We start from the raw sequence: 27227 nt of genomic DNA on the forward strand, positions 1-27227 counted from the left end.
GGCAGGGTAAAGGGTGGGGGATTGGCTCCTTCTGTGGCAGGCTCTTGTCAGTGTGAACTCCTGTCAGGCACAGGCTTTCCAAGGCACCTCTCCTCTGCCCTCAGGAGGTTCCTACAGCCTCTCCTCTGAGGTAGCAGTGCCTATCAGCAATGGCCTGGAGCAGTGCCATATGTACCTCTGCTCCCTGGATTTCAGCTAGTCGCACTCTTTTCTACAAGTGTCCTTTCTCCAGAGCAGCTGACCCTGTTTGCAGAGAAGGTGCTTTTAGTAAGGTGCCTGGAGGCTCTTACCATGGACGGTGACCCTGGCGCTGCAGGACACTTGCCCCAAGGCGTTCTCAGCCAGACAGGTATAGACACCATCATCCTCTGGCAGGGTGTCCTGGATGCGGAGCTCAGCCACGCCAGCCTGGCAGGTGGAGTGCGCATACTGGATGGGCTGCCCTGGGAGGGAAGCACAGGGAGGCTGAGATGGGGAGCATGTGGGATGGGACAGGAGCCCTGTTCTCAGCAGGGCTGATGCTGGCATGATGCTAGAGCTGGCCCATGTCCACAGGGGCAAGACTGGGCCTGGAAACACAGAGGGAAAAGATTCTGGAGGATTCTGGAAGGCAGGCGGGAAAGAGACACAGATCTGGGCAATTTGTGTTAAGTAAATAGTCTCCAGTCCGTGTCCTCAATTTCACAGAATTCAGTGCCTGGAAAGAATCTTACAGGGTCATTTGGCCCATGGCCCAGGCTCCAGCGGAGCAGACTTTGCCCAGACTGAACATGTGGCTCCCAGCTCCTTTTAGATGTCTCCAGAAACAAAGATTCCCTTTCCCATTGTAGATATTTATCAGAAAGCAATTGTGCATGCCCACCCTAGTGTTGCAATTAGGTTTATTTCCCCTGTGCAGTTAGGTGCATCTTAGCATTCATGGAAAAACTAACTATGGGGAACTAAAAATGACCAGTCTTCTATGAGAAGTCCTTGATTTTTAATTAAAGTCCTGCGTAGAGACAGAAATGCTTACAGGGTACTTTAGTAGTTTCCTTAATGTTATATGTTCCTGAGATTTTATCACTCCAGGATATGACCTCTTATTTCTAGAAGAAAAAAATGATCTCATTCCTGAAGACTCTGGCGTTAGAGCAGGAATGTGTCCATTTGCCATATAGGAAGCAACTGTCAGTCCCTTCCCTTGCCAGGCCCTGTGATCCTGGTTTGCACTTCTTAAAAGCAGGGGTGGGTGGTGGGGAGGGAGACAGTACTGAAAGAAATGCTCTCCCTGCAATGCAGTGTTTTCTTCTGCACATAGCAACACTTCTCGTCTCCGCAACAGTTTGGCAAGGAGGCAGCCAGGCATGCCCCAGGGATGGAGGGAAGATGGACTTCCCAACCTGCCACACTCCATAAAATGAAACTGGGTGGGAAAAGGCAGGGGCCGGGATCCTGTCACTGAAGGGCCTGAATACTGCTCTGTGCTTTTATTCTTTGTGACAGTGACACCCCCAAAACCTCTTCCTTGAAATCACCAGCACATTCCCTGACTGTCAGCAATGAGCCTCTGCTGTCCAGACAGGCACCAGCAAGCTCTGTGAGAGCTCTCCACTTATTGGAGTGCAACTCATTTCAGCCCCACAAACAGGGATGGAATGGAGGCCCCCAAGAAGGAGCTGTGGGCTCAGGGCACGTCAGAGTTGGGAGTTTTGAAACACCTTCTGCATGGAGACTGGGTTGGGCCAGAGTTGAAGCCAAGAAAATCCAATTTGAGCATGATTGCCCTCTAGAGGGAAGGGTGCAGAAATACCAAGCTCTACCAAGAATTCAGCCCTGAGGGGTGTAAAACTAAACCACAGCCCTTGAGCTGAATCTGACCTGTGGCCTGTTTCTGCAGAGCCTACCAGCTAAGAATAATTTTTATACGTTTTAAACAGCTGAAAAAAGTGAAAGGAAGAAAATTTCATGAATTCACATTACAGAATTCACATTTCAGTGATCATAAATAAAGCTTTATTACCACACAGCCACACTCATTCAAATACTGTCTATGCTGTTTTTAGGCTGACAGTAGAGTTGAGGAGTAATCACAGAGATTTAGGGACCAGAGAAGCTGAAGAGATTTACTATCTGGCCCTTCAGAGGAATGGATATTAACCCTTGCTCTAGCCCAGTGATGCTGAACCTTTCAGAGCTTTCAGGGATAACAAACAGCCCACTGCAGCATATGTGCCATAGATTCACCACCACTGCTCTAGACTCTGAGCCAGGCAGGGAAGCCCTGAGTCAGAAGGGAAACTCTTCTTCAGGTCCACAATTAGTCCTGGTGTCCATATCCTGCTCTTGCTGCAAGGAGGAGGAGGCGGCGGCTGCATCTTTCAGTAATCCCAGGCCCCACAGGAGTTCGGTCCTTATGTGAGGTATGGAGGGAAGACAGACCTCACTTATCTACCCAAGATGGCTACACAGTAAGAGTACGCAGCATCTCCTCCCATTCAAAGCCTGAGCAGACTATATCAACACGGAGGGTTCATGGGCAACATGTCATGATGCAGAGGCACCTGGGGAGCTGTGGCACACAAGTTATTCCTGCTCTGCCTGAGGAGCCTATTTTATCAACCGGAGAGCTGACTGAGATTCTGAACCTTCTCTTTCCCATTCCCCACCATAAAGAAGCAAGTACCAAAGAGACAAAGGGGGTGCCCTAGGCCCCATGTCTACAGCTCAGTGGTGGAGAAGGACCATCATCTAGGCCTCCTGACTCCAAGTGGATGCTTTTCCATCCTCCCCGTGGTCCCGCAATACAGGCCCTGCCCAGTCTTGTCCATTGAATGGACTGTTCTGTTATCAAATCAGAACTGTCCTACACTTTTGAAATTGAAAGGCTTTTTTAAAAAGAGAAGGGTGATAATATTTGGTAATTAATTTTTTTCAAAGGACCTTACTTGGCTAAAAACCAAAGAAGTGTTGCCATGTCTTTATAGGGTTATAATTAACATAAAAAAGAATTACTAGTCTGTGAACCCCAGAATCACCTGCCATTAAATAAAAGGCAAGATTCCTTGAACAACTCCTGGTATGGCTCATTAGTTTGTTCAACAAATATTTATTGAGGGCCTGTGATGAGTCTGACCAGAGGAACAGACATTAAATTGTTCATGTATCTATACCTCAGGCATCTTGTTGACCACTTTATATCATTTGATCTCACAGCCACCACCCTGCAAGGTCAGTGGCAGTACTGCCACCATGCAGATGAAGAATACAAGGCTCTGGCAGGTTGCAAACATGCTTAGCCAGTTGGCAGCAGATTTGATTCCTGTGTTTTCTCCTAACTCCTAACACAGCTTTCTCCAGCTCCTAACAGTATACCCTGGATTTCTGAGGTATACATGGTTGGGAGTGAGATGTGAGAATCAAAGGCTTTAGGGGCTGGGGTGAGGTGGGGGACTCACCATTGAGTAGCCAAATGATTTGGGGCACTGGGGTCCCCTGCACAGAGCACTGCAGCACAAAATCCTGGCCCTCGATGACGGTGCAGTCCTTCAGGACACTGGAGAAGGAGGGAACCACCTCCATCTCGACTGGCTCTGTGTGGATGAAAGAACAGACAACCATGTCAGATCACAGCCTGCCCAATCTGGATACAGACCAGAATCACCTCAGGCCTCACAGGCTGACACCATGCTGCTCTGAGCACCAGGGTTCCTCCACAGCCTGGCTATGCCTTTCCTACCTTCATGCTTAGGAAGTACCAGTCTCAGGCACCTGGATCCCAGGGCAGAGGGCCTGGCAAGGGCCTCTCACAGCCACAAGCCACCCTAGCTCTGGAGCAGCCTTTTCTCCACTGTGGCTGGGGCACCTCCTGTCTGCTCGTGGCATTTGCTATCCTGAGGCATCCTGAGTCTTCCCCCTTCCCTCCTGCTTGGTCTGACTCTACTTTCTAGTATTTCTTCTCTTCTTCTGCATGTACTACCAGTGATCACACAGTCTTATTAATACATTTTTACTTGTAAACACCACAGAACCATAGTGAGGATATTTCAATTTTAAATTATTTTGATTATTTTTTTCCAGTTGCAGTGCTGAATGAAATGACAAAGATTCACATGTGTTTGCTTTTCCAAGTGTAATTTGTGCCCCAACCCAGGTCAAGGGTGCAGAATGGCTGGGGCCTGGGAACATACATGGATATCCACGCACATCAGAGATCTGCCAAGCTTACTTTCCAAAAGCCTTCTACACTTTTGGGGGATTTTAATATAAACCATAGGTACTTTGCAAGAAAGACTACTCAGTACAGAGATGAGAGAAAAGCATACTGATCCTTCTAAACCTCTGAGTCAAAATAGATCTTTCCTCCTTTTAAGTTGATGTTCGCAGGTATTTTTTTTTTTAACAATGATGGAAGGCTAGCTAACACATTTAGACTTTATAGAAAGGAAGAAAACAATTGCAAGTCACATGTCTGCTAAAGGACTTGTATTCACAACATATTCTGAACTCTTAAAACTCAACAATTAAAAACAATGACTCAATTTTTAAAATGGGTAAAGTATTTGAATAGGTTTTTTTCCCAAAGAAAAACCACAAATCACCAATAAGTACATGAAATAATACTCAACATAGCTGCATAGAAATGCAAATTCAAAATTGCAAAGAGATGATTTAAAAAACAGAAAATAATAAATGTTGATGAGGATGTGGAGATACTGGAACACTTGTACATTACCAGGAGAATATAAAATGGTGCAGCCCTTATGGAAAACAGTTGGCCAGTTCCTCAAAAGGTTAAATGTAGTATTGTCACATGACCCAACAATTCATAGTATATGCCCTCAAAACTGACAATAGTGCATTAGCTGCTTTCCTTGTCAGGGGACACAATACGACACCCACAATTTAAAAGAGGAGAGGTTTAGTTTGGCTCACGTTTCAGAAGTTTCAGTCGATGTTTAGCAGGCTCAAACACAGAAACTGGAAAACAGAAGGGCCTATGTGGAGGAAAGCTGCTCACATCATGGTGGCCGGGAAGCAGGGAGAGAAGGGAGGAGCCTGGGAGCACATACATCCTTCTGGGTCAAGCTCCAGTGACCTGGTTCCCCCGACCAGGCCCTAGCTCCTAACAGCAAGTCAGCTATTGTGCTCCCATGATTAAAAGAATCATACCACAGTGATATATGTGTGCCCATGTTCAAAGAGGCACAGTTTGCTATAGCTAAAACTTGGAAACAGCCCAGTTGCCCATCAACTGGAGACTGGATAAAGAAAATGTGGGTTTTTTATAAAATGGAGTACTACTCAGCCATAAAGAATGAGAAATTAGAGACATTTATAGCTAAATGGATGCACATTGAGGCCATACTCTTAAGTGAAATAAATAGGATACACATGTGTAAATACTGAATAGTTTCTCTAGTGTGAGAAAGTGAAGGTGTAAATAAGTATCAATAAAGTAAGTATCAATGAAATAAGATAAATGTAAATAAGATCCAAATGTATAATGAATAATGTGAAATAGGAAGAAAAGTGGCAAAGGGGAAGGGGAAGTGGGAGGGGTAGGGGAAAGGAAAGAAGGGAATGGAATTAATACGACAAAATGAAAAAATAGAAACAAGCTCTTTGTACATATAGAGGGGTGGAGGGGTTGAAGGGAGGGCAGGGGAATGGGAAAAAAATAAGAATCAAGATATTTTATGTAAAAAAAAAGATATTTTATATAAAGGTACAACTCTCCAATGATGAATGTCATTATATTGTATACCTAAAATGTATCAATAAAATTAATTAAAAAAAAAAAAGAATCACTGCCAGATCTGGGCATGGTGGTGCATGCCTGTCATTCTAGTACTCTGGTAGGCTGAGGCAGGAGGCTCACAAAGTCAAGCCCTGCTGGGGCAACTTTGTGATTTAGGGAGATCTTGCTTCAAAATTAAAAAATAAAAAACATGCTAGGGATGTAGCTCAGTACAAAGACCCTGGGTTCAATGCCCAGTATTAAAAAAACAAACAATAAACAACAACAACAACAAAAACAACAAACTTCTAGGAGCAATGTATTAGGTAATGGCAGGTGGGTGGGAGTGATGTCCTGCTGGAGCTTTGGGGTGTAGAGCTGAGGGGTTGAAGCATCTGCAACATGCGAAGCACCCCTGAGAAGCTGGGGTCACAGGAGGGATATACTCACTTTCCACTAGGAGGGTCCAGGTGCAGGACACCTGGCCTTGGCTATTGGAAGCTGTGCAGCTGTACTGGCCACTGTCCCTGGCCCGGGCTCTCAGCAGGCAGAGGTAATGGGATCCCCTGTGCTCATAAACCTCAGTGGTGCCTTCTCTTGTCTGCACAGGGATACCTTCCAGGAACCAGGCCACGTCAGGCTTCGGGATCCCTGAAACTACAGGCAGGTGAAGAACATGAGGTCCCCTCACCCAAGGGAGGCACACTGTGCTCGCAGAGTGGAAGGAAGTGCTCAGGCGGGGTGGGGCTCCTTCCCACTCTCTAGCCTGCTTGCTTACCCGAAGCTTGCACTCGATGGGAATAAAGATAAGCCTAGGTCCTCAGGGAAGAGGAATGCTAGGGTGGTGGTACGCAAGGCCAGGAAGAGGAATAAAGAGGAGAGAAGATGGCTGCTGGTGTTCTCATGATGGCAATGGTGAGAGTTGTGTTCCTTCTACGGTGGTGAGAATTAGGGCACTGGCCAATGCTGTATTTTATAAGCAACAACAGACCACTGGTGGGTGTCTCTCCAGAATGAAGGACTTTTCTAGACTGAATCTTCCTGAAGGGAAGACCCCTGGAAGGTGGCATCCTGTGGACCCAGTGAAGGGGGTTTGGTGCGGAAGCAATGGAGTGGCCAGTAGGAGGCTGGCTTTTGGGAACTGGGAACCTTACCAGATCTACTCACCTTCGCACCTGAACTTGACTGTTTCATGTTCGCTGACTTCTAGGCTTTGGGGCTTGTTCTCAAACTTGGGCAATGTTGACTCTCTCTGGCTTTCCATGGGGGTTTTCCTGGTGGCAACTGTACTCACAACTTCTGGGCTTTCCAGGCCAGACCAACTGGTGGGGGGGGTGGCTGGCTGGGAAGCAGCTGGTCTCTTCTGCTCTTCTCCAGAAGGAGACAGAGCCCCCAAGGTTGGTGCTCTGGGTTCTGGCTGGACTTTTGTGGCCTGCAGGGTGATGGTGCTGGAAGTCTTCTGGACCTTTCTTGGGGAGTCCCTGCACGGCTCTGGTTCAGTCTCCCACAGGGAATGTGAAGGGCTGTTTGTGACCCAGGCCAGAGAGCCACCTTTCTGCAGGCTGGAGCTATTCTTACTTCCGGCCATTGTCTCCAGGCTGTCCAGTTTCAGCCCCTTTTTGATTCCATTGGTCACCTCCCTCCTCATGTCAGCATCAGGGGCCTTTGTTTCTCTCACAAATGACCTGTGGTATGGTGGTGGGTTGAGAGGGAGGAGGAGGAGCAGAGTAATCATCTGGTTATTCACAAACATTCTCCTTGTAAGCACAGATTCCAGGAATCACAAAAACCCACAGATTAGGGGAGAGGAAGAGCAGTATTTCTCTGCACTTTGTTCAGTGTCCCAAGCCAGAGCACCAGAGCTGTTTTTGTTTTTTGGTACTGGGGATCAAACTCGGGTCCTTTTGCTTTCGAGGCAGGTGGCGGCACCACTGAGCTAAATCCCCAGCCCCCAGGGCTGTTTTTGACCCTTCCTGTCCTTACCTTCATCCAGAGCTCTGTTTATCTATACTTCTGTTCTCCTTGGGGGCCCCAAGTCCAAACCACCCAGCTGGCGTGCCTGCTCTCATAGGCCCTCTCTAATCCAATTCTACTCAGCAAGTGTAGTTAATCTTTCAAGGACATAAATTATAACACCTGAAGCTGTAGGACTTTCCACAAGCTTTCTAATCTCTTCAGAATAAAACTGAGCATCATAAGGTGCTTTTAAGTGAGCTTGCTCCAGCTCCCTGTGGACCCTCAGAAGACACTGTCACACTGCCAGCCACACTGTAGCCATACCAGTGTTCTTCTGGGACCCCCACAGGCCCCCTCTCCTCTCAGAGCTCACACACACTGTTCCCTCTGTTTGGAACACATTCTCTTGGGATTTTCTTTGCCTGCTAAAATTACAATTCACAGGTCTGAGCTCAAATATGTAGTTTGCAGAAAGGGTTCTCCTAGCCTTGAAGTCTGAATTAACATCTCTGTCATTCTTCATCACAAATAGGTCACAGTAGTAAGTACAAGTTTGAGTGACTGTTTAAGCTCTGCTCACAGTAGGCAGCTGACTCACCCTATGTACCAAGGCCTAGTTCTGGGCCTCACACATAGGAGAGAAAGCTTCTTGTGACTGTGGGCTGAGTGAGCATGTGGATTCTGGCCTGGTGTCTATAAAGTCTTCCCAAGCATGGCTAAGTTGGGGATATAGAGGAAGATGGCAGCATGGAGTTTTTATGAGTCTTGATACTGCTAGCAACCTTCATTCACAACTGGAGGGCATACTAGGAAAGGAGAACAAAGCAGAACATCCCAAATAAAAGTACCCTAAATAAAAACACTCTTAAACCCAGGTGAATCTTCCTTGCTACAAGATGACTAGGAAAATTCAGGGCATTTTCCCATGACTCCCTCCTTTCCTTGCAAGATATCCCAAGGTGGAAAACAAGAATCACAAAGCCTAGCCATACCTGTTGACCTTGTCCAAACCTGGAAGAGGAGGGAAGAACAAAAAGACAGTTACTGGAATATTTCATATGCCTAGAGGAGAAAATGATAAGACAATATCCCTTCCTTATATTACAGTTTTCATGCCCCAAATGTCCCTGCCACGATGGTCCCACCCCATCTCACTGCTTCCAGCCTCGCTGGTGCCGAACCTCTTTGGTTGGTCTGAGAAATTCCTCTCATCCCTGGAGAGACTGTTCAAGTTTCCAGTGTGTGTTTTTGAGTACAGTAAGTCCCCAAGTTATGAACATTCTAGTTATGAGCTTTCACGGATATGACAGGACCTTGCATTGTGAACATTCGAAGAGGCAAACAAATCACAGAAGTAGCTCATGTGTCTGCAGGACATTGTCACAGGTTTGTATGTTGTGTGCTTACTGTATAGTGTGATAGTGTACAGTATTTTTTTGTGTGTATTTGGTATTTTAATGCTTTACATTGTATATCTGTGTCAAAGGTGTATAAGACTCACTTTGTTGGACTTACGAATGAATCTGACTTTGAATGTTCTCCCAGAACAGAACTTGTTCATAAGTTGGGGACGTGCTGTACTTTAAAACAAATCCCAGGCAACATATCATTTTGTCATTAAGTACATTTTAAAATTCAAGGCTAGGGTAAGTGAAGGGACAGTGGCTGAAAATTCTACTCCAGATGCTTGATAGCAAGTCCTGACATGCAGGGAGATGTGAATCACATTCTTTGATCAGAACCAGGATTTCTTGTTTTAGCGGTTCCACTGGAATAGAAAATATACCAGCATGTACTGAACACAGAATGAGTCAGGACTGTTTCATGAAATGTGTCTCAGTTAAATGTGTCTATATGTGCACATGTATTCTGGGTTGCAATGTAAAATAAATTTCTTTCTGTGGATTGTGAAAAATACTTGAGCCAAAAAGGTACATGCAGCAAGGTGACATAGTTTCTGAGAAAGGAAGGAGAGGCAAAAGAGAAAAGTCATAGAAGGAAAGGGAAAGGTGAAAGTCACTTCCCCTCCTGAGCCTCAAGCAAAAGCCGATTCTGTGACCAGTGAGGTCTGTGTCCACTGGAGATCAAGTCCAGTGATGTGGCATTCAGCCCCCTCCCCGTGTGCACACTGTGGCTTCCCCAGTCTGTACTGGGAGCAACTACGAGGAGTGAATGGAGGACACGTATTCAGAGAGATCCCAAAGGAAAAACTGACAGTGGATGATGACCCAAGCACGAGACAGGCAGGCTAACCAGTCTGGGGAGAAGACCATGGGGATCCTGGTGGAACGAGTTAAGTTGAGGGGACATTTGATTTGAAGGACAGAGTGGCTAACAAGCTCAATTTAGTCAGGGATGATGGCAAGACATCAGCAATGTCCACTCCTTCAATCAGTGGAAGTACAAATAAGGTGTGTGAACAAGAAGGAAGGACAGAAGAGAGAGGGCTGGGGTCAAGTGTAGGGTCAGAAGTGAAGGGATAGCCAGTTCACAGCTCTTCCTCTAGGGTCAGGTCAGTACTGCTTTCTTCTTGTCCAAAACCCTGCCCCAGGGAACGTACAGGTACGTAAGGAACAAGTGTCCAGCACCAGGAAGGGGTCCCTGTGCGCCACACCCCTTACCTGGCGTAAGGGATGGAGAGCTTACCTGGGATGGAGAGCTCTGCCGACATGGAGGCCTTTCCTGACCCGTTTACCACCAGGCATGTGTACATGCCCACATCCTCCTGGGTGACCGCACGAATTTCCAGGACCTGCATCCCATTCTTCTCAGACATAGACACACGGGCACTCGGCTGCAGTGCGACATTTCCCTGTGGATGGCAATAGGATAGCTGGGTCACAGAAATTTGCTCACCTTTTGGCACTATTTGACTCCTGTGGGACAGACCTCTGCTCTAAGCTGTCATGCTCAGAGGACAGTGTGGACCAGTGAGCATCCTGCATTGAGGTCTGTGTATAGGAGATGGTTTTAGGTCCAGCTTAGAGCAGATGCATGGGAAATGTTTCAAAGGAGCCTAGACTTGAGATAGGGAATCCTGTATTCCTCACTTCAGTTTGTCTTTGCCTCTCCTCTACCTGTTCCAGATGTTCCTCGCTGTCCTGCGCACCCCCACCCCATCTCATTGGCTCTTCCACCTCTATTCACTTTCCCAGCCCTGAATGATTGCTAATGTGATTCCACCTGGAGTGTCCTAACGTTCTGAGGTAGGTAGCATTCTGTACCTCACAGATAAAGAAACAAGATTCCAGAGATTGAATGACATGTTCAGTGTCTCATGCTTTCTGAACAGGGAGCTGTGGCCTTAAACCTAGTAACCTAACTTCAAATTCCACTCTCTTGAAATGTTCCAGTCTGAACTCAGAAGTTTTATGCTGTTTTCTGAGTGTGAGGATTACAGGAACACTATGGTCTGAATAACAGAGGGAGAGCATGCAAATGGGTAAACACATGCATCACTGTCAAACACAAAAGAACCCTCGAGAACTGCCTACTGCTGAAACAGAAGGAACTGATTAGAAAGACAGACTTCTACTAATCCAAGGGTCTAACCCTGAACTCCTAGACTTCACTGGCCTGGGTCAGAGCCAGGCAGACAAAACCTTACCTTGAGCCAGGTGACCTGAGGTTGGGGCCGCCCAGTGACCTTGCAGGAGAATCGTCCCATATGTCCTTCTTTGACCACTGCTCGGCCCAGCTTGGTGGCAAACTTTGGTGGGCACTCACCCCAGATGCTAGGACGTGTTTCCACTCCTAGGGCTGAAAATCTGTCCCTGGAAAAATGTCAGCAGAGAATCCAGCCCTAGACAAGTTACCTATTCAGTCTCCCTTTCTCCACCCCATCCAAGTGCCTTACCTACCCCAAAGCTACACCTGAAACACTTTCTCCTGCCTTTCTGGAAAAATGTGTATCACCAAAACCTATTTCCTACACCTCCTTGGTGTGCAACTACACTCATTTACCTGACTCCCTTGTAGCTAGGGATACCTGAATTCTGAGCTCTGCCGAATTCCTGGGTTTTGGTCATAGACCATAAATGGAAGTGTTGTATGCAACGGCTGGCTCATGGAAAACTCCTACAGGATAACCCACACTCTTTCCTGCCACCTCTAGATACAGAGGCTCTGGAGAGGGGCTTACCAAATGGAGGAAGAAGCCTTGGCTCCTGGAAGAGAATGTGGAAAGCTCTTTACCTGTTCAAAAGCATCTGGATTGAACCTTCCTTCACTGAGAAATAAACTTTCTCCACATTGAATCACGGCCATTTGGAGCTTGTCTGTGACAGCAGCTACTGATAATTGCCTAGTCAAATCCGCTCATTAAATCCTTCTGACTTGCCTGTGTTAGAGTCCCTTGAAGACTATGGTCATTCTCTACTCCCTTAGCATTTAGCAGGTGGGCCAAAGAGGCCCACCCTTTAGTTACAACCTAGGATACCCAAGAAGACTTACTCCATGGGCCTATCCTGGTCAAGTCAGCAGGAAAAGCCAAGCCAATCCTTACTCTAGCTTAGACATCCCAGAACTTACCCCAGGCTTTTGGAAGCAACAGGATGACCACGCTTCTTGGCAAAACTCTCTGCAAGTATGAAACAGAAAGATGTTGAACAGTCAGGTGTGTGCCACCAATGTAGTGCAGTGAAAGTCAGAAGATTCCACAACAGGGGAAGGTGGGCAATGGTGGTAACAGTTCACTCTGGTGAGCATGTGCTAAGTCACCAGGGGTAGGGGGCTAGGAACTCCACACACATTATCATGTGAATTTCTTGCAATAACTTAATGTGGCTGGTACTACACTATCCTATTTGTTAAATGTATGAGAAAAATAAGATTCAGAGAAGTTAAGTCACCCATGCAAAGTCAGAGAGCCTAGAACAGGAATTCACCCAGGCCTGCCAGGTTCTAGAATATTCAAGCACTCTGCTGAGTTGTAAGGTGTCACCCTGGAACATCCATTGTGGGGGTTAACCTTCCAGAACATGACACACTTCAATGGGAGGAGGGATATGCCCGCATACATCTCCTAATAGGTCTGAGGAAGGCCCAGCAAATATCAAATTGAAATGGAGCAGGGAGGATCATTCCAGATGAGCTACAATGCAGCCAGCACCTTCCGTAAAATCTACAGTGCTGCCCACTGGGCACTGCCAGGTCTGGGAGAGAAGGTGCTGATCCTGGTGAGCTGCTGAAATGCTTGTTAGGAAGCAGTTAAACAGCAAACCCAGACAGACAGCCAGGGCCAGCGCATTTTATCCAGCTGCTGCAACTAAGGAGGGACAATTCATAAGGTGACCAGGAAATAACTTGTGGGTTATTTTTCTTCTTCTTTTTTTTTTTTTTGGCATAAATGGAGAAGGAGAGGACATTTTTGAGATGGTGACTCCCCCAGAAGTTGTTCTCCTTTTGCTACAAGTAAGAAATGTTTACGTTAAATTCTTGTCATTGCATTTTCTGTTCAAGGTCAGAAGAACTTCTAAATTGATGAAAGGACAGGCTTGCGCTGGAAGGGCCCAACGGACTTGTACAGTCAAACTGCCGGGCCCCTTACTTCCAGAAAGTATTTGAAAGGTAAAAATCATAAGCTCTAAAGATGTTCTGCTCTTGGATCAGCATCTCCCTATGACTCCATTCAGAGGAGATGATGCTAAAAATAGAAAAGAAAGTTTACAGAGCCATGCACTTTGGTCTTATTTGTAATGGATAATGGCAAAAATTGGAATTAACATATATGTCATTCAGCAGAAAGAGAATGATTGGTTACATAAAATGTTTAATTATACTTTCTTCAGCCATTATATTAAGTTTAAGAACAGATAAAACAGGAGTTGGGGAATGTAGCTCAGTTAGCATAGTCCTTGCATAGCATGGACAAGGCCCAGCAATAACAAAAGAGTAGCCAATACATGCAGAAATGTGTTAAACATTATCTCATTTGCTCCCATGTGCACTCCAACCAAACTATGATCCTCACCTATCCACTGAGCTCCAAAATGACCACCATCTTGCCAAACCTCATGGTTAATTCTCTGACCTCTCCTCACTCAGATGTTCAGTAGCATTTGACATAGGGACCACTCTGCTTCAGTGCACTTTATCTTCTAGACTTTGCTTTTACCAGGTTGCTGTCCTCCTTCTACATCCTTTTCTACCCATCTGTGTATTGCAGTGTCCTCAGGGTGACTCCTGAGGCCCTCCTAGCTCTACCTAGACCCCCAGGAGGTCTTAGTCCCATACCTTTAAACATCACCTGAGTGCTGATGACCCAAGCTGTATCCCTACTGGAAGTTGTCATTCACTCATCAGAGATATCTAGCACAATCCCTGGTACATTGTAGGTATTCAAATCCTTGTTATATAAATGAATTTTATGAAATAAAAGTGCAGCACACAAAATATCTATTCATTGTGATTGTACTTGGGTGAAACTAAAATAGTTACACATAGGAAAATGATTAGAAGAAAAGATTTCAAAATGTTATTAATAGTGATTATTTTGGAGTGATAGGAGTCATAGTAATTTTTTTCACTTATTCATCTGTATTTTCTAAAACCTATGGGCTGGGGATTTAGCTCAGTGGTTACGCCACCTGCCTTGCAAGTGCAAGGACCTGAGTTCAATCCCCAGTACAAAAAACAAACAAACAAACAAACAAAAACCCCTATAAATACAATGGTAAAGAAAAAAGTACAATCTAGTTACAAAAAAAGATAAAAGGAAACACATTGGCAAGGAAAGAGAGAAAGTAAATTCTGGTATGGAAACAGGATAGATAGGGCTTCTCACACATGTTCTATACAACAGTAATATACACAAAGTCAATTACTAACACTCACCTATTGTACTATTCACTGCACTCATAAATACCAGTGTATCATTCATCTTATCTTGGTGTAAAGATTTGATAAATATTAGACTAATCAACTGATGGAAACATAAACAAAATGTGGTCTCTCCATACAAGGAACTATTGCTCAGGTATAAAAAAGAATGAAATACTGATATATTCTACAGCATGGATGAACCTTGAAAAGTATGTTAATGAAATGTAAATAGTTGCCAGGCCCTGGGAGAGGACGAGGTGGGGAGGAAAAACTCAATGGGTATGGGAGTTCCACTTGGGATAATAAAAAGTTTTAGAATTAGATAGTGGTAATAGTTGCACAACATTATACTTAACACAGAATTGTACACTTTAAAATGGTTATGAAGATAAATCTTACAACAATAAAAGCTAGAGCATTTTAAAAACTCAGGGAAAAAAAACTCTTCGGAGCGAAACATCTTGATCACTTTTTTTTCAGTACCAGGGATTGAACTCAGGACCTTGAGCTTGCAAGGCAGGCGTGGTACCACCGAGCTAAATCCCCAGCCTCAGGAGTGAAATATCTTAATCCGAATGCTAAATTTCTTTAAAAAAGCAACAATGTGGCATTTCCACATAAAGCCAGCAGAAGAATGCTATGCAGAGGTGCTTCTCTGTCAGAGTAAGAACAATTTATGGTGTAATTCAAGGCGACATATAAAGCAGCCAGCTATAAGTGAATGTGAGGAATGCTTTTTTTTTTTTTGCTTAAATTCTTTCATTGGTGCATTTTAGGTATACAATACATTGACATTTATCATTGGGTGCTTGTACCTGAACATGATGTATCTTGGTTCTTATTTTTTCCCCATTACCTGTGTGCCCCTCACCCCTCCACCCTTCCCTATTTACATATTTCCTTTTTTTTTTTCTTTTCTCATAATTTTTCCTTTCCATTCTTCCCTTTCCCCATCTCCTCCCACCACCCCTACCCCTTTGGGCCTTTTCCTATTTCACAGTATCAATTATTAGTTATTAATCCTTTTAGTCCTTATTTACACTCTCAGTTTCTCACACTAGAGAAACTATTCTGTATTTACACGTGTGTCTTATTTATTTTACTTAAGAGTATGGCCTCAATATGCATCCATTTAGCTATAAATGACTCTAGTTTCTCGTTCTTTATGGCTGAGTAGTACTCCATTTTATAAAAGAAACCACATCTTCTTTATCCAGTTTCTAGTCGATGGGCACTTGGGCTGTTTCCAAGCTTTAGCTATTACAAATTGTGCCGCTATAAACATGGGTACACATATATCTCTGTGGTATGATACTTTTGGGAAAATACCCAGCAGTGGAATAGCTGGGTCAAATGGGACCTCTAGTACTAGTTCTTTGAGGCATCTCCACACTGATTTCCATAGTGTTTGCACCCGTCTGCACTCCCACCAACAATGGAGAAGGGTTCCTTTCTCTCCACACCCCCACCAGCATTTGTTATTGGTTGATTTCTGGATAGCAGCCACTCTTCCTGGGGTGAGGTGGAATCTCAGGGTTGTTTTCATCTGCATCTCTCGAATGACGAGTGATGTTGAACATTTTTTCATATATTTATTTGCTGTTTTTACTTCTTGGCCTGAGAAATGTCTGTTCATTTCAGATGCCCATTTTTGAATTGGGTCTTTGAATTTGGGGGTCTGATTTTTTTCAGTTCTTTTTTTTGGTACCAGGGAGCGAACTCTGGTCCTTGCGCTTGCAAGGCAGGCAGGCGGCCGAACCTGAGCTAAATCCCCGGCCCTTTTTTCAGTTCTTTATAGATTCAAGATAGTAGCCCTTTGTCTAAGTTACAGCTGCTAAAAAATTTTTTCCACATTGTAGGTTGTCTCTCAGCTCTGTTGGTGGTTTCTCTTGCAGTGCAGAAGCTTTTTAATAAGATCAGATCCCAGTTGTTGATTCTTTCTGCTAGTTCCCGTGCTATTGAGGTTCTGTTCATAAAGTCTTTTCCTATGCCAATATCTTCAAGAGTTCTACCTAACTTATCTTCCAGCAAGTTTAGTGTTTCTGTCTTAATATTTAGATCTTTAATCCACTTAGATCTTAGTTTAGTGCATGGTGATAGATATGGGTCTAGTTTTAATCTCTGACAGGTTGAAACCCAGTTTTTCCAACACCATTTATTAAAGAGACTATCTTTCCTCCAATGAGGGTGGTTGGCTCCTTTGTCAAAGATGAGGTGGCTGAGTATGTCTGAAGTTGTTTCTGCATCTTCTAATCTATTCCACTGATCCTCGGGTCTGTTTCTTTGCCAGTACCATGCTGTTTTTATCACAGTAGCTTTGTAGTATAGCTTCAAGTTGGGTACTGTGATACCCCCAGCCATGTCTCTGTTGCCCAGAATTGCTTTTGCTATTCTAGGTCTCTTCTGGTTCCAAATGAATTTTTGGATTGTTTTCTCTAGTTCTGTGAATTATATGGTTGGAATTTCAATTGGCATTGCATTAAATCTATATAGCAGTTTTGGAAGTATGGCCATTTTCACTGTATTTATTCTTCCTACCCAGGAACAAGGGATGTCTTTCCATTTGATTATATCCTCCCCGATCTCCTTTTTCAGGGTGCTGTAGTTTTCAGTGAAGAGGTCTTTTGCTTCCTTTGTTAGACTGATTCCTAGATATTTCATTTTTTTGGATGCTATTGTAAAAGGAATTGTTTCCTTAATTTCTCTCTCAGTGAGTCTGCTATTTGTGTATAAGAAGGCTATTGTTTTTTGAGTGTTGACCTTATATTCAGCTGCTGTACTGAATCTGTGAATTAAGTCTAGAAGTCTTTTGGTAGAGTTTTTTGGGTCTTCTATGTAAAGTATCATATCATCAGCAAATAATGAGAGTTTAACTTCTTCCTTTCCTATCTTTATTCCTTTTATTTCTTTCTCTTTTTTAATTGCTGTGGCTAATGTTCCCAGAACTATATTGAACAGCAGTGGTGATAGCAGGCATCCTTGTCTTGTTGAGGAATGCTTTTAGAATGTGAGTTATAACCAAAAGTTTGCATCAAAACAAACAGAATTTGGGCTAAAATAACTAACAAGTTCTATTTATAGCAAAAAAATTTAAGTTGCAAATTGTAGATAAAGCATGATTAATTTTGCAAAAGTATGCTGAAAAGTAACTGGAAAGGGGAATAAAGTTGAATGCCAAAAGTAGAAAAGCCAGTTAAGAGAACTGGTGAAGGCAGGTTCAAGTTGGCAAGGAAATGAGAAGACCAAGACACTGAAGGAATTTTAACCACACATCTTAGATTTTCAAGGACAAGTGAAAGAATGCTGGCAGGCTTTAGGAGTGAAAAGGTCGATAAGGGAGGGAATAAAAGTAAACCAGGGACTCTGTCAAAGGATATAGAAAGACTGAACGGAAACAACACAGGGCTCAAAAAGTGAATAATATGGTTAAGACTACAGGGAGGAAAAATGCTTCTAAAAATGTGTACTGATATATTTTATCACTCAAACTGGGACACTTGATACATAAAGATACACAATTAATAATTACATCAGGACAACAGGAGTAAACCTCAATTGTTCCAGGCAAACAGGCAAATAGCCTACTTTAGCCAACTTCAAAGCATTTCTTAAGGGTTGCTTTAAGTGGTGGTTTTCCAATCTGTTAGAACAAAAAGCCACTTTTTAATGCCCCTATGCCATCTGAATTGAAGTTCATGGCTAATCATCTATACATATGATTTCAAAAAGAAAATAAACATGAAGTCTTAATTAAGATATTAAGGAAACATCAAAGGAAAATAAATTATAATCCTATGTCTGTATGTATGTAACCATTCATGCATGACTATTTCAATATGTAAATGCTCAGGCACAGAAGACAAGAGAATTGCTGGATGCCTGTGTCAACTTCTAATGCATGTCTGGATTTCAAAGGGGATGACCAAAAATCATGCTGCATAAGCAAAGCAACTAAAGGTATAACAGTGGATCCTAGAATAAAAAATAGTGTTAAAATAAATAACAGCAAATAAGAAAAGAAAATTTCATTTTTCTTTGTAAAAAAGAAAATAAGGTAATAGCAAGACAAGTTAGAGACCACTGAAATGGGGAAAATAAAATAAAGAGATATCCTTGAGTGTGAAACTGAAACAATTCTGTTTTATAACCTGGTATTAAGTAGGTAAAAAGTTATTACAGACACCTTATCTGTATATTCAAAATCCCACTGTATCTTGAAATGTACATTCAGTAAATGGTTTGAACAAAAAGCAGTAATAAAAGGAGGCTATAGGGAAGCCATGTGTTAGGATACAACCCCAAAATATACAACTGCAACATGTAACCTTTTTATAACATAGATTTGTCACTATACCCCAACATTTTAAAACAATACATGAGGTGACAAATCCAATGAAGCACCTACATTTAGTGTATCTCCACTAATTTAAGAATATTTGGTTTTAAATCTATTGAATTTCAAGTCTCCTCTGACCCATATTTTTAGGGCAATAATGTAATTGCATTTATACACATCACATTATATACATTGCATGTATAACTCTATATATCATAATAAAAATTATGTATAACATGTAAATTACATGAATATGTATCCAGAGCAAATTTTTCAATAATTTGAAAGTATAGCTTCATTCTCCTTTTTTTTTGGTACTGGGGATTGAACTCGGGACCTTGTACTTGTGAGGCAGGATGTGGCACCACTGAGCTAAATCCCCAGGCCCTAGCTTCATTCTTTATAAGCTTCCCTTTTATCCAATTACCATTCTTTAAATTATGGGCCTTGTTTTCGTGTCATGTTGTGCTGGCAGGACTGGAAGTAACTGGAGGAAACTCTTGTCTTGAAGCACATCCTCCACCCCGGTACTTGCCCACTAAGTCCCACCAACTCCCTCAACACTGCGCTGTGAGACCAAAGTGTCCCCCAAGCTTCTTCTGAATGCCCTCAGAGGCCAGGACAATCTCCACTTAGAGCCACTAGCTTAATAAAATCTCTGGAAAAATGCCTGGAACAGCACTGGCGAGTGCATATTAAACTTGATATTTAAGAAAAAAATAAAGTCAAAACTATAGGTCACTAAACTGTTTCACCTGGATATTATTTTTGCTGAAATTCTGTCTCTTCTCCCCTCTTAGAAGCATGCTGCCTTTCTTCTGAGGCTCAGATTTACCCTAGCTCTTTTTATACATAGCAGTTTTCTTGTTGGAGAACTGTCTAATCCCTTAAGTGTAATGGAAAGTGAATCAGGATTTGATACCTATGAGGTCACACAGAAGAGGTTAACAAATATTTACTGAGCTCCTACTATGGGCCAGATCCACTATGGGTCAGGGCCGGTGTTAGTCTGTAACACTAAGCATTCAATAACTGATCAAAAAGACACACATCCTTGCCCTCATGGAACTTACAGTCTAGTGGGGAAGAAGAACACAAGTAAGTTTGAGTAATAACAGTGAGAGTGGAATGCTTTGGGACAGTACCTAACCTAGCCAAGTAGAAATGGTGGTGGGGGTTCCCCAGGCAGTGAGCTGAGGGCAGAGGACGAGCAGGATTTCTGGGTGGAGAGGTGACAGGAGCAGCAAGAGTCCTGGCATCAGGTGAGAGAAGGTTCTGAACCTTGGGAAAGCTGGAAGGTCTATGTGGCTGGAATAGAACAGGCCAGGAGGGGGCTAGAGAAGAAAAGAGCCAAAGCACACCTGCAGTACCTCGTTGAGAATCAGGAGTTTTAATTCAAAGGCAACTGTTAATAACTGGAGAATTCAAAGGGAAGGAGTAATAAAATCTGATATGCATTTTTAAAAAGATATTTAAAATAGCAATGTGGACATTACAGCAGGGTATTCGTAGAAATGGGAAAACCAGTGGGGGCTTTTGCAACAAGTAAGCAATGAAGATAGGAGCCAAAGCCTGGATGGTAGCAGTGGAGCTACAAAGACCCAGACAAAATGAGAGTGCATGGCCTTTGGCATGGCAGGATCTGGTGACATCTGGAGTAAAGGTGGGAAGGGGGCAACTGGGGATGGCTGAGGCTGCCCACTTTCTAAGGAGACAGGGACTGTCACATGGCAGTTTCAGTTGTGTCTTATCCAAGGCAACTAAAGTCCTAATCATGAATGTTGAAAGGTCTCTGCCAGGGGCTGATTGTCTCTCTGTGAAAAGAGCTTTGCCCCATACAATCTGTTCATTCTACAGCTTCTACTCATGAGGGAAGCTGGGGTGCTTGCTGTGGCAGTCCACTAGCTGCACTTGCACATGGTCCTCATGCTGTGATCTTCAGTTAGGAGGGTACCCTTCCTTCCATGGAGGGCGAAGAGGGCATCCCATCCCCAAAGACACATTTCAGAGCTCTGCTTGGGGCTCCAGGAAGCTGACACTACACAATTCTTCCTCAAGGGGCTGGAACAAAATACACACCTCTTAGAAGACAAACTATTTCCTGGTCATTTAGGATTAAGTAGTCATATATGCTTCCCAATGAGATCAAGGAATAATGACGTGAAGTTTTCGTTTGGAGGGGAAATAATTCAAAAAATTGGTCCTAGTAGTTTCTTTCCTTTCCTTCCTTTTCTTTCCTTCCAGTACTGAGGCTTGACCCCAAGGCCTTTGCACTGAGCTATATTCTTAGCCCTTTTTATCTTTTATTTTGAGGCAGGACCTTACCAAGTTAAGTTGCCCAGGCTGAGCTTGAAATTTCAATCTCCTGACTCAGTTTCTCAGAGTGCTAAGATTATAAGTATGTACCACTGTAATTGGCTTCATAGTGACTTCTTAGTTGTTTTACACAAGTAATCTATACAGTAATTTAGACACTCAGTAGAGAGAAAATAAGTTACTTTCTTTAGAATCTTCTTTGAGATGCCAAGACTCCCAGGCATCTTACTTGGGACAAGCTACTTTCTACTGTGATGGCTCAGACAACCCTAAACTAAGCTATAGGTACTCCCTTGAGTATTTAAATCATAAAGCTAATATCATACCAATTTGTAAGATAGTAAGGAAAGAAGAATTCATATCCAATTTAAGACACACTCCCTTGCAGGTCTGATGAGGTACTGGTTATCAGCCATCTTCAGCAACAGTGTCAGACAGGAAGCTGCCCTGCAGGCAAGTTCAACTCATGGGAAGGTAAATTTAAACACAGACCTGGAGAAATTCGTTTTTTTAATAAGCAACTAACTTTTTGTTGGGATCACACAAAATGATGATATATCAAAGATTAATGAAACACCCCCCAAAATGTAATCAAAATATAAACCCACATGTTCATAAAAAATAAATGTTAAAAGGATCCATGAGACAAAAGTAAACACACAGTAAGTACCTCTGGCTGTGGCTAAGGGGAGCAGCTCATTCAGAGAGGTAGGTGTAGATTGGAAAATCAACAATTAGTGGGTAGAACCCAGTCAGCTCATACGCTACCCAGCCTCATGCTCCAGGCCTTCCACAGCCTCCTCCCAATCTGTCTTTGAGCTTTATTTCCCACTACTTTCTACTTCTTCCTGTCAACTTCCCTGCCATAAGTTCATCCTGTCTTCCTCCCAGGCCTTAACTCTTCTCATTTCCCTCCCATTCCCATCATCACAATCACAACTGCTGTACAAATCCAACTCATTCTTCTAGGATGGGCTCAAGTCCCTCCTCCTTTAAGAAAATGTCATGAACCATTCTAGCCTCCAGGGTCTCACTATCTTTGAACTTACAGAGACAATGTGCCAATCATTTGGCAAATAAATCTGTGCTACCTTGCAAGTGGAGTTGTGCTTTCACTTATCTGTTGATGCATCTAGATCCCATCTGACTAACCAGGTTCTTGCAGAACGAATCTGACAAAGGATCTGGCCTCCCATGCAATACCTCACAAAGTGAGCACTTTATAAATACATCCTGAAGGTGAATCTTAATTGCAACATAATAATGAACAATAGGTCAAATAATCAGTCTCTTGAGGGCAATGAGCAAGTTCTGATGCTCATAATTTATATATACTGTAGCATTAAGTCTGCCTATTCAGTAAAATTTGATGAGGAAGAGGCTAGAATTAGGAGCAACTGGGAAAAGCCTAAATCCACAAAAGGTAAGGGGTGGACATGAGAGAAGGGGGTAGAGGAATAAGAGATGGGAAGAAAAGGAGGAAGCATCAGTGCCAAAAACCAATGTTGGACCAACAAGGGGTTGGTGTATATTTTGGAGGGAGAAAGAAGCAACAGTAAATTGGAATGTGAAAATGAAGACGGAAGGAACCAAGGTAGAGGAGACTTGGAAGTCATCTTTCAAGAACAGAATGAAAGCAAGTAATTTGTCATTAAACTCCTCTGTATCCCACATCAGTGAGGTGTTTGCCAAGGCAGCCCTGATGAACGTAACTTTTCACAGCAGAGACCAGTGGAGCAGAAAGCATAATTCTCATTCTACCACATTTATGTTAACTTGATGAGACAGAGACGGACAAAAACTCAGAGCATATCATGATTCTGGCTGGATTAAAGAGAAAACAAATAAAGCAATACCCTAAAAAAGAGTCACTACAGAGTTTTATAGGTTGAAAAGTATTTATAAAAAAATAAATGGGAAAATAGGCCTTTCAGAATGGTAGGAAAAGTGGGTAAAGGACAGAAGAAATAAAAGAACCAAACAGCAAAAAGAAAACATGACACACACACAAAAAAGGGGGCTGGGGATTTAGCTCAGTGGTTTCGCTACCTGCTGTGCAAGCGCAAGGACCCGAGTTTGATCATTGGTACCAAAAAAAAAAAAAAAAAAGAAAAGAAAAAGAAAAAAAGAAAACATGACATATCATGAGGGACAATAAAGATAATTAAAATATACAAACAGACACAGGCTTAAAATGTATAATGTCATCAATCCAATCCAATGTGAAGACAAAAGGGATCTGAGAACTCGGTCCTTAGAAAGGGGTAGCAGCCAAAAAAGATGGCGCAGGAAGAATTCCTACAAAATTGAAATCGTCCAAGAATGTAGCACCACAATAGCTGGAGTAGCAGTCACCAGAGCCACTCTTCTCCCTAAGTACCATGACACAGGGTCACTCCATCCTCTGTTGTCACATCATTCGTGGCCAGCCAGCTGGCCCTCCCTCTCTCCCATGGTCAGGGAGCCTAGGTTTGCAGGACAGTGATTTCACAAGAGGTACAGAGAATAGTAGTCTCAGTACTAGGGGTGACAAAGGGTTAGGAGGAGGAGAGCCTGGAGAGGGGATGGCAGGAGGCCGGGCATCCAGAAGAGGTCAGTCAGGCAGAGTCTCCAGGCCAGGCTATGTTTCCACAAGTCCTCTAGGTGATTCGGATGCACACTCTCTCAATGGTGAGAGAATCAGTGTCCTGGGCTCAATCTATTTCATGGGCAACTGAATCCTTCCTTGCTATCCCAAGTGTAGTCGCTGGACCAGCAGCAGGACATCACCTGAGTGTGGCTGGAACTGCAGACCCTCAAGCTCTACTCCAGAACCTTGCAATCAGTACAGTAAGTACCCAACTCATGAATAAGGTCCCTTCTAGGAGAACAATTCATAAATCGGACTCATTCGTAATCTGACAAAGTGAGTCTTATACAGTACACCTATAAAACTTCACAATGTTAATGTTCATATGTTGGGGACTTATTGTATTTGCATGCTAACAAGGTTCCCCAGGTGACACATATGCACATGCATTTGCACTAAGCAACCCTATAATTTGGGTAAGATCTACCTGAGGTCCAGATCTCCTCTGGGTCCACCTGTCTGGCTTTTCCTGGGCTCCTGAGCATAGATCCTTAAAGTTATCCTTATTATGGCTTATATATAGATCTCCCCCCAAATCTCCATGTGCTCATAGTTGGGGCTTTGGAGTGGTGACTGGATCATGGGTGTGTGATGGGTTTATAAAGCTGAGTGTGATGTTGGGAGGTGCAGCCTGGTGGGAAGAGGTGGGAAGAGGTGAGTCACTGTCAGTGTGGTCTGTAGATATATATATTTATATACCCTGCCATGATTATATATTCCTTCCTGCTGCCATGCCATAAGCTGTTTCTCCTCTGCCATGTTGGCCTTCTCTGGACCCAGCCAATCTAACTGAAACCTCTACAAGCTGTGACCTAAAATAAACCTTTCCTCCTTTAACTTGTGGGTGTTGGGTATTCCCAGTAATGAGAAAGTAACTAAGACAATCCTCTATGACTCAAAATGACTAAAATGACCCTAGTTCCTCCAAACAAATGCCTTCTCAGACTCAGACCACCAGGTACGAGGGGACATCCACCATTTGGGTTCCTCCTCTCTCTCACACCACAGCCTCACTCTGGTGTGATGGCTCAGGATCACTTACCATGTTGTTCATCCATGTAAAGCTTCTGTTCCTTTTTCTCTGCAGGACCCTTTTATCTCTATTCAGACCGGAGTTTCTAGAACTGTACTGTCCAAAATGGTAGGCATTAGGGCCAGGGATTTAGCTCAGTGGTGCCCCACCTGCCTGGCAAGCACAAGGTCCTGAGTTCGATCCCTGGTACCAAAAAAAAATCATTTTGCCAGAGATTTAGCTCATTGGCACCATGCCTCCCTCACAAGTGCAAGGTCCTGAGTTCAATCCCTGGTTCCAAAAAAACCCCAAAATGGTAGGCATTAACCACATGTGGTTATTGAGCTCCAAAATATACAAAGTCTGAATTCAGATTGCCATAAGGGTAAAATATACCCCAGATGCTGGAGAATGTAAAATACTTCATTAGTAATCTTTACATTGATTATTATACATTGGAATAACCCTTTCAATATATTGGACTAAGTAAAATAGTTTATTAAAATTAATTTCAACTGATTTTATACATGTAGCTACTAGCAAACTTTATATATGTGGCTCACATTATATCTCTATTGGACAGGGCTGTACTAGAAAGGAAACTTCCAGAGGGCAAGCACCATGGATGCTCCTTGCTCTGCACCAAGGCTCAGTGACCTGTCCTCTGGAAGAGGTAGGCGTCATAACTGGCTTCAGGGAGTGTTTTCTGGTCCCTGATGCAGAAGTGGAATGCACACAGGCCCACTCACGATGAAAGAGGCTGCAGTCACAAGGCCAATTTCTATTTCCTAAGAGGTAGAAGGCATAATACATTTCAGCCCAGTACATATCTGAAATCTTAGATTCTTGGGAGGCTGAGACAAAAGGATCACAAGTTCTAGGTCAGCCTGGGCAATCAGCCAGACCTTGACTCAAAACAAAATTTTTAAAAGGTATGTGAATATCGTTTATGGGCAAAACTTTTGCTTAGCATGTGTGAGGCCCTGGATTCAATCACACACACACACACACACACACACAGAGAAGGCATAACACATCTTATATGCCCGAGCTTGAGTCTTCCCCAATTAAATGTGAAGGGGGCAGAGTCTAGAGTCTGAGCCTTTTCTCTTCCTCTATAACTGTCCTGCCTCACTGGCTTTCCTTTCCCATGACCCACATGGCATGTGGCCATGTTTCCACATGGCTGAGATAGCAGCTCCCATTTCCTCAACAATGGGAGTTGAAAGGGGGCTTTCAAACTATTTAGGTTTTATACACCTCCCCTGCAGTCCTAACACACCATAGTCTTCCCTTCACGTGGATCACAGAAAATAAGGGCTAATTCAGGCTATAGAAGACATGGAATTCACACCTTTTAACTGCAGAAACTGAGTTTCAGATGTTTGTCATGTATGTGATTGGCAAAAGTTGGGATCAGGACTTTAGACCTCGATTCATAACTCAGTGCTCTCTCCATTTCCCCAGCTCCAAACAAGAAATGAGGAAAGGAGGACAGGGTAAATCTTGTTGGTGGGCCTCAACTCAACTTTGGGCCTAGAAAAGCAGATGAGATGGAGCCAGCATGACTGACAGTGAGGCTGAGGCTCTGACCAGGGCCCATTTTCCATCTGGAATGGCCCAGACACAGGAACTTCAAGGTCATTACAATAAGTGAGTCACTGGCTTAAAGAATTTAGGGAAAGCATCCAAACTATGCTGTGGGGCAAACAAGACACAGGGCAAAGAATGGTCACTACTCAGGTACACCTTGTCCCTTTCTGGGACCTTCCCTGGCTACCTTACCCCTCCATTCACAGATCCCCTGGAGACTAGGTTGGGAGCATGGTCTCCTGAACATGGGAGGAGCGAGTCTGACCCCCTGGTTTGTGAGCGCTTATGTACAAAGGTTGAAGAAACTCTGTTTTACTTTCCAGGGACTGGCAGATCCCCATGTCCAGTGGAGCAGCTTTGGCATATCAGGGCAAAAGAACAGTTCTACTCATGGTCAAATGTTTTTCCTAGATGTTTTAAAGTTATTAGGATTTGGGCCAGGGATTTAGCCCAGTGGTTCCGTTGCCTGCCTAGCAAGTGCAAGAATCTGAGTTCGATCCCCGGTACAAAAAAAAAATAATAAAGTTATTAGGATTTAAGTACAGAGGAGGAAAAAATGGCAAAATGACTAATTGCTGTCAACACATTGGTGGTTTACCTCCCACATTTTGTTCAGAATTACGCAATATTTTTTAAACAGTCACATATTACTTCACAACGATGCTAATGATGAGGCTAAATATTGCTCGTTCATTCCTCAAATATTCAGAAGGGACCCATGAGGAGGTTCCCCATGTGCTGGAGAGCAGCAGTGGACAGGATGGAGACACCCTCTCAGTGCTTCCAGGCCTGGGGTGAGGGAGAGAGCAGTGTCAAAGAGCAGGAAGTCCTAGAAGAAAACCTG

General features: G+C 43.5%; 1 protein-coding gene and 1 long non-coding RNA gene across 8 annotated transcripts in view; one reads left to right on the forward strand and one right to left on the reverse strand.

The window, feature by feature from the left end:
• Mylk (myosin light chain kinase) overlaps positions 1-27227 on the reverse strand; it is a 251216-nt gene that overhangs the window by 99301 nt on the left and 124688 nt on the right. For 6 of the 7 annotated variants that reach the window (XM_004873623.4, XM_087216248.1, XM_004873625.4 and 3 more), the window contains 8 exons: positions 12206-12254; positions 11283-11448; positions 10322-10487; positions 8668-8686; positions 6887-7404; positions 6170-6376; positions 3438-3572; positions 291-443 (listed from right to left, as the gene is read on the reverse strand). In XM_004873623.4, the coding sequence (XP_004873680.2) occupies positions 291-443; positions 3438-3572; positions 6170-6376; positions 6887-7404; positions 8668-8686; positions 10322-10487; positions 11283-11448; positions 12206-12254 (1413 nt within the window). The remainder of the gene's footprint in view (positions 1-290; positions 444-3437; positions 3573-6169; positions 6377-6886; positions 7405-8667; positions 8687-10321; positions 10488-11282; positions 11449-12205; positions 12255-27227) is intronic. The other variant, XM_087216251.1, reaches the window with a different exon arrangement.
• LOC106008552 (uncharacterized) lies at positions 166-14660 on the forward strand. The gene is made up of 3 exons (XR_001182871.3): positions 166-349; positions 10762-10881; positions 11790-14660. It is a non-coding gene; the product is annotated as an uncharacterized LOC106008552 (long non-coding RNA).

The sequence above is a fragment of the Heterocephalus glaber genome, unplaced genomic scaffold (genome assembly GCF_053883595.1).
Source record: "Heterocephalus glaber isolate CG9 unplaced genomic scaffold, H.glaber_assembly_v1.0 deba00000122, whole genome shotgun sequence".
In the NCBI taxonomy this organism is placed as follows: Eukaryota; Metazoa; Chordata; class Mammalia; order Rodentia; family Bathyergidae; genus Heterocephalus; species Heterocephalus glaber.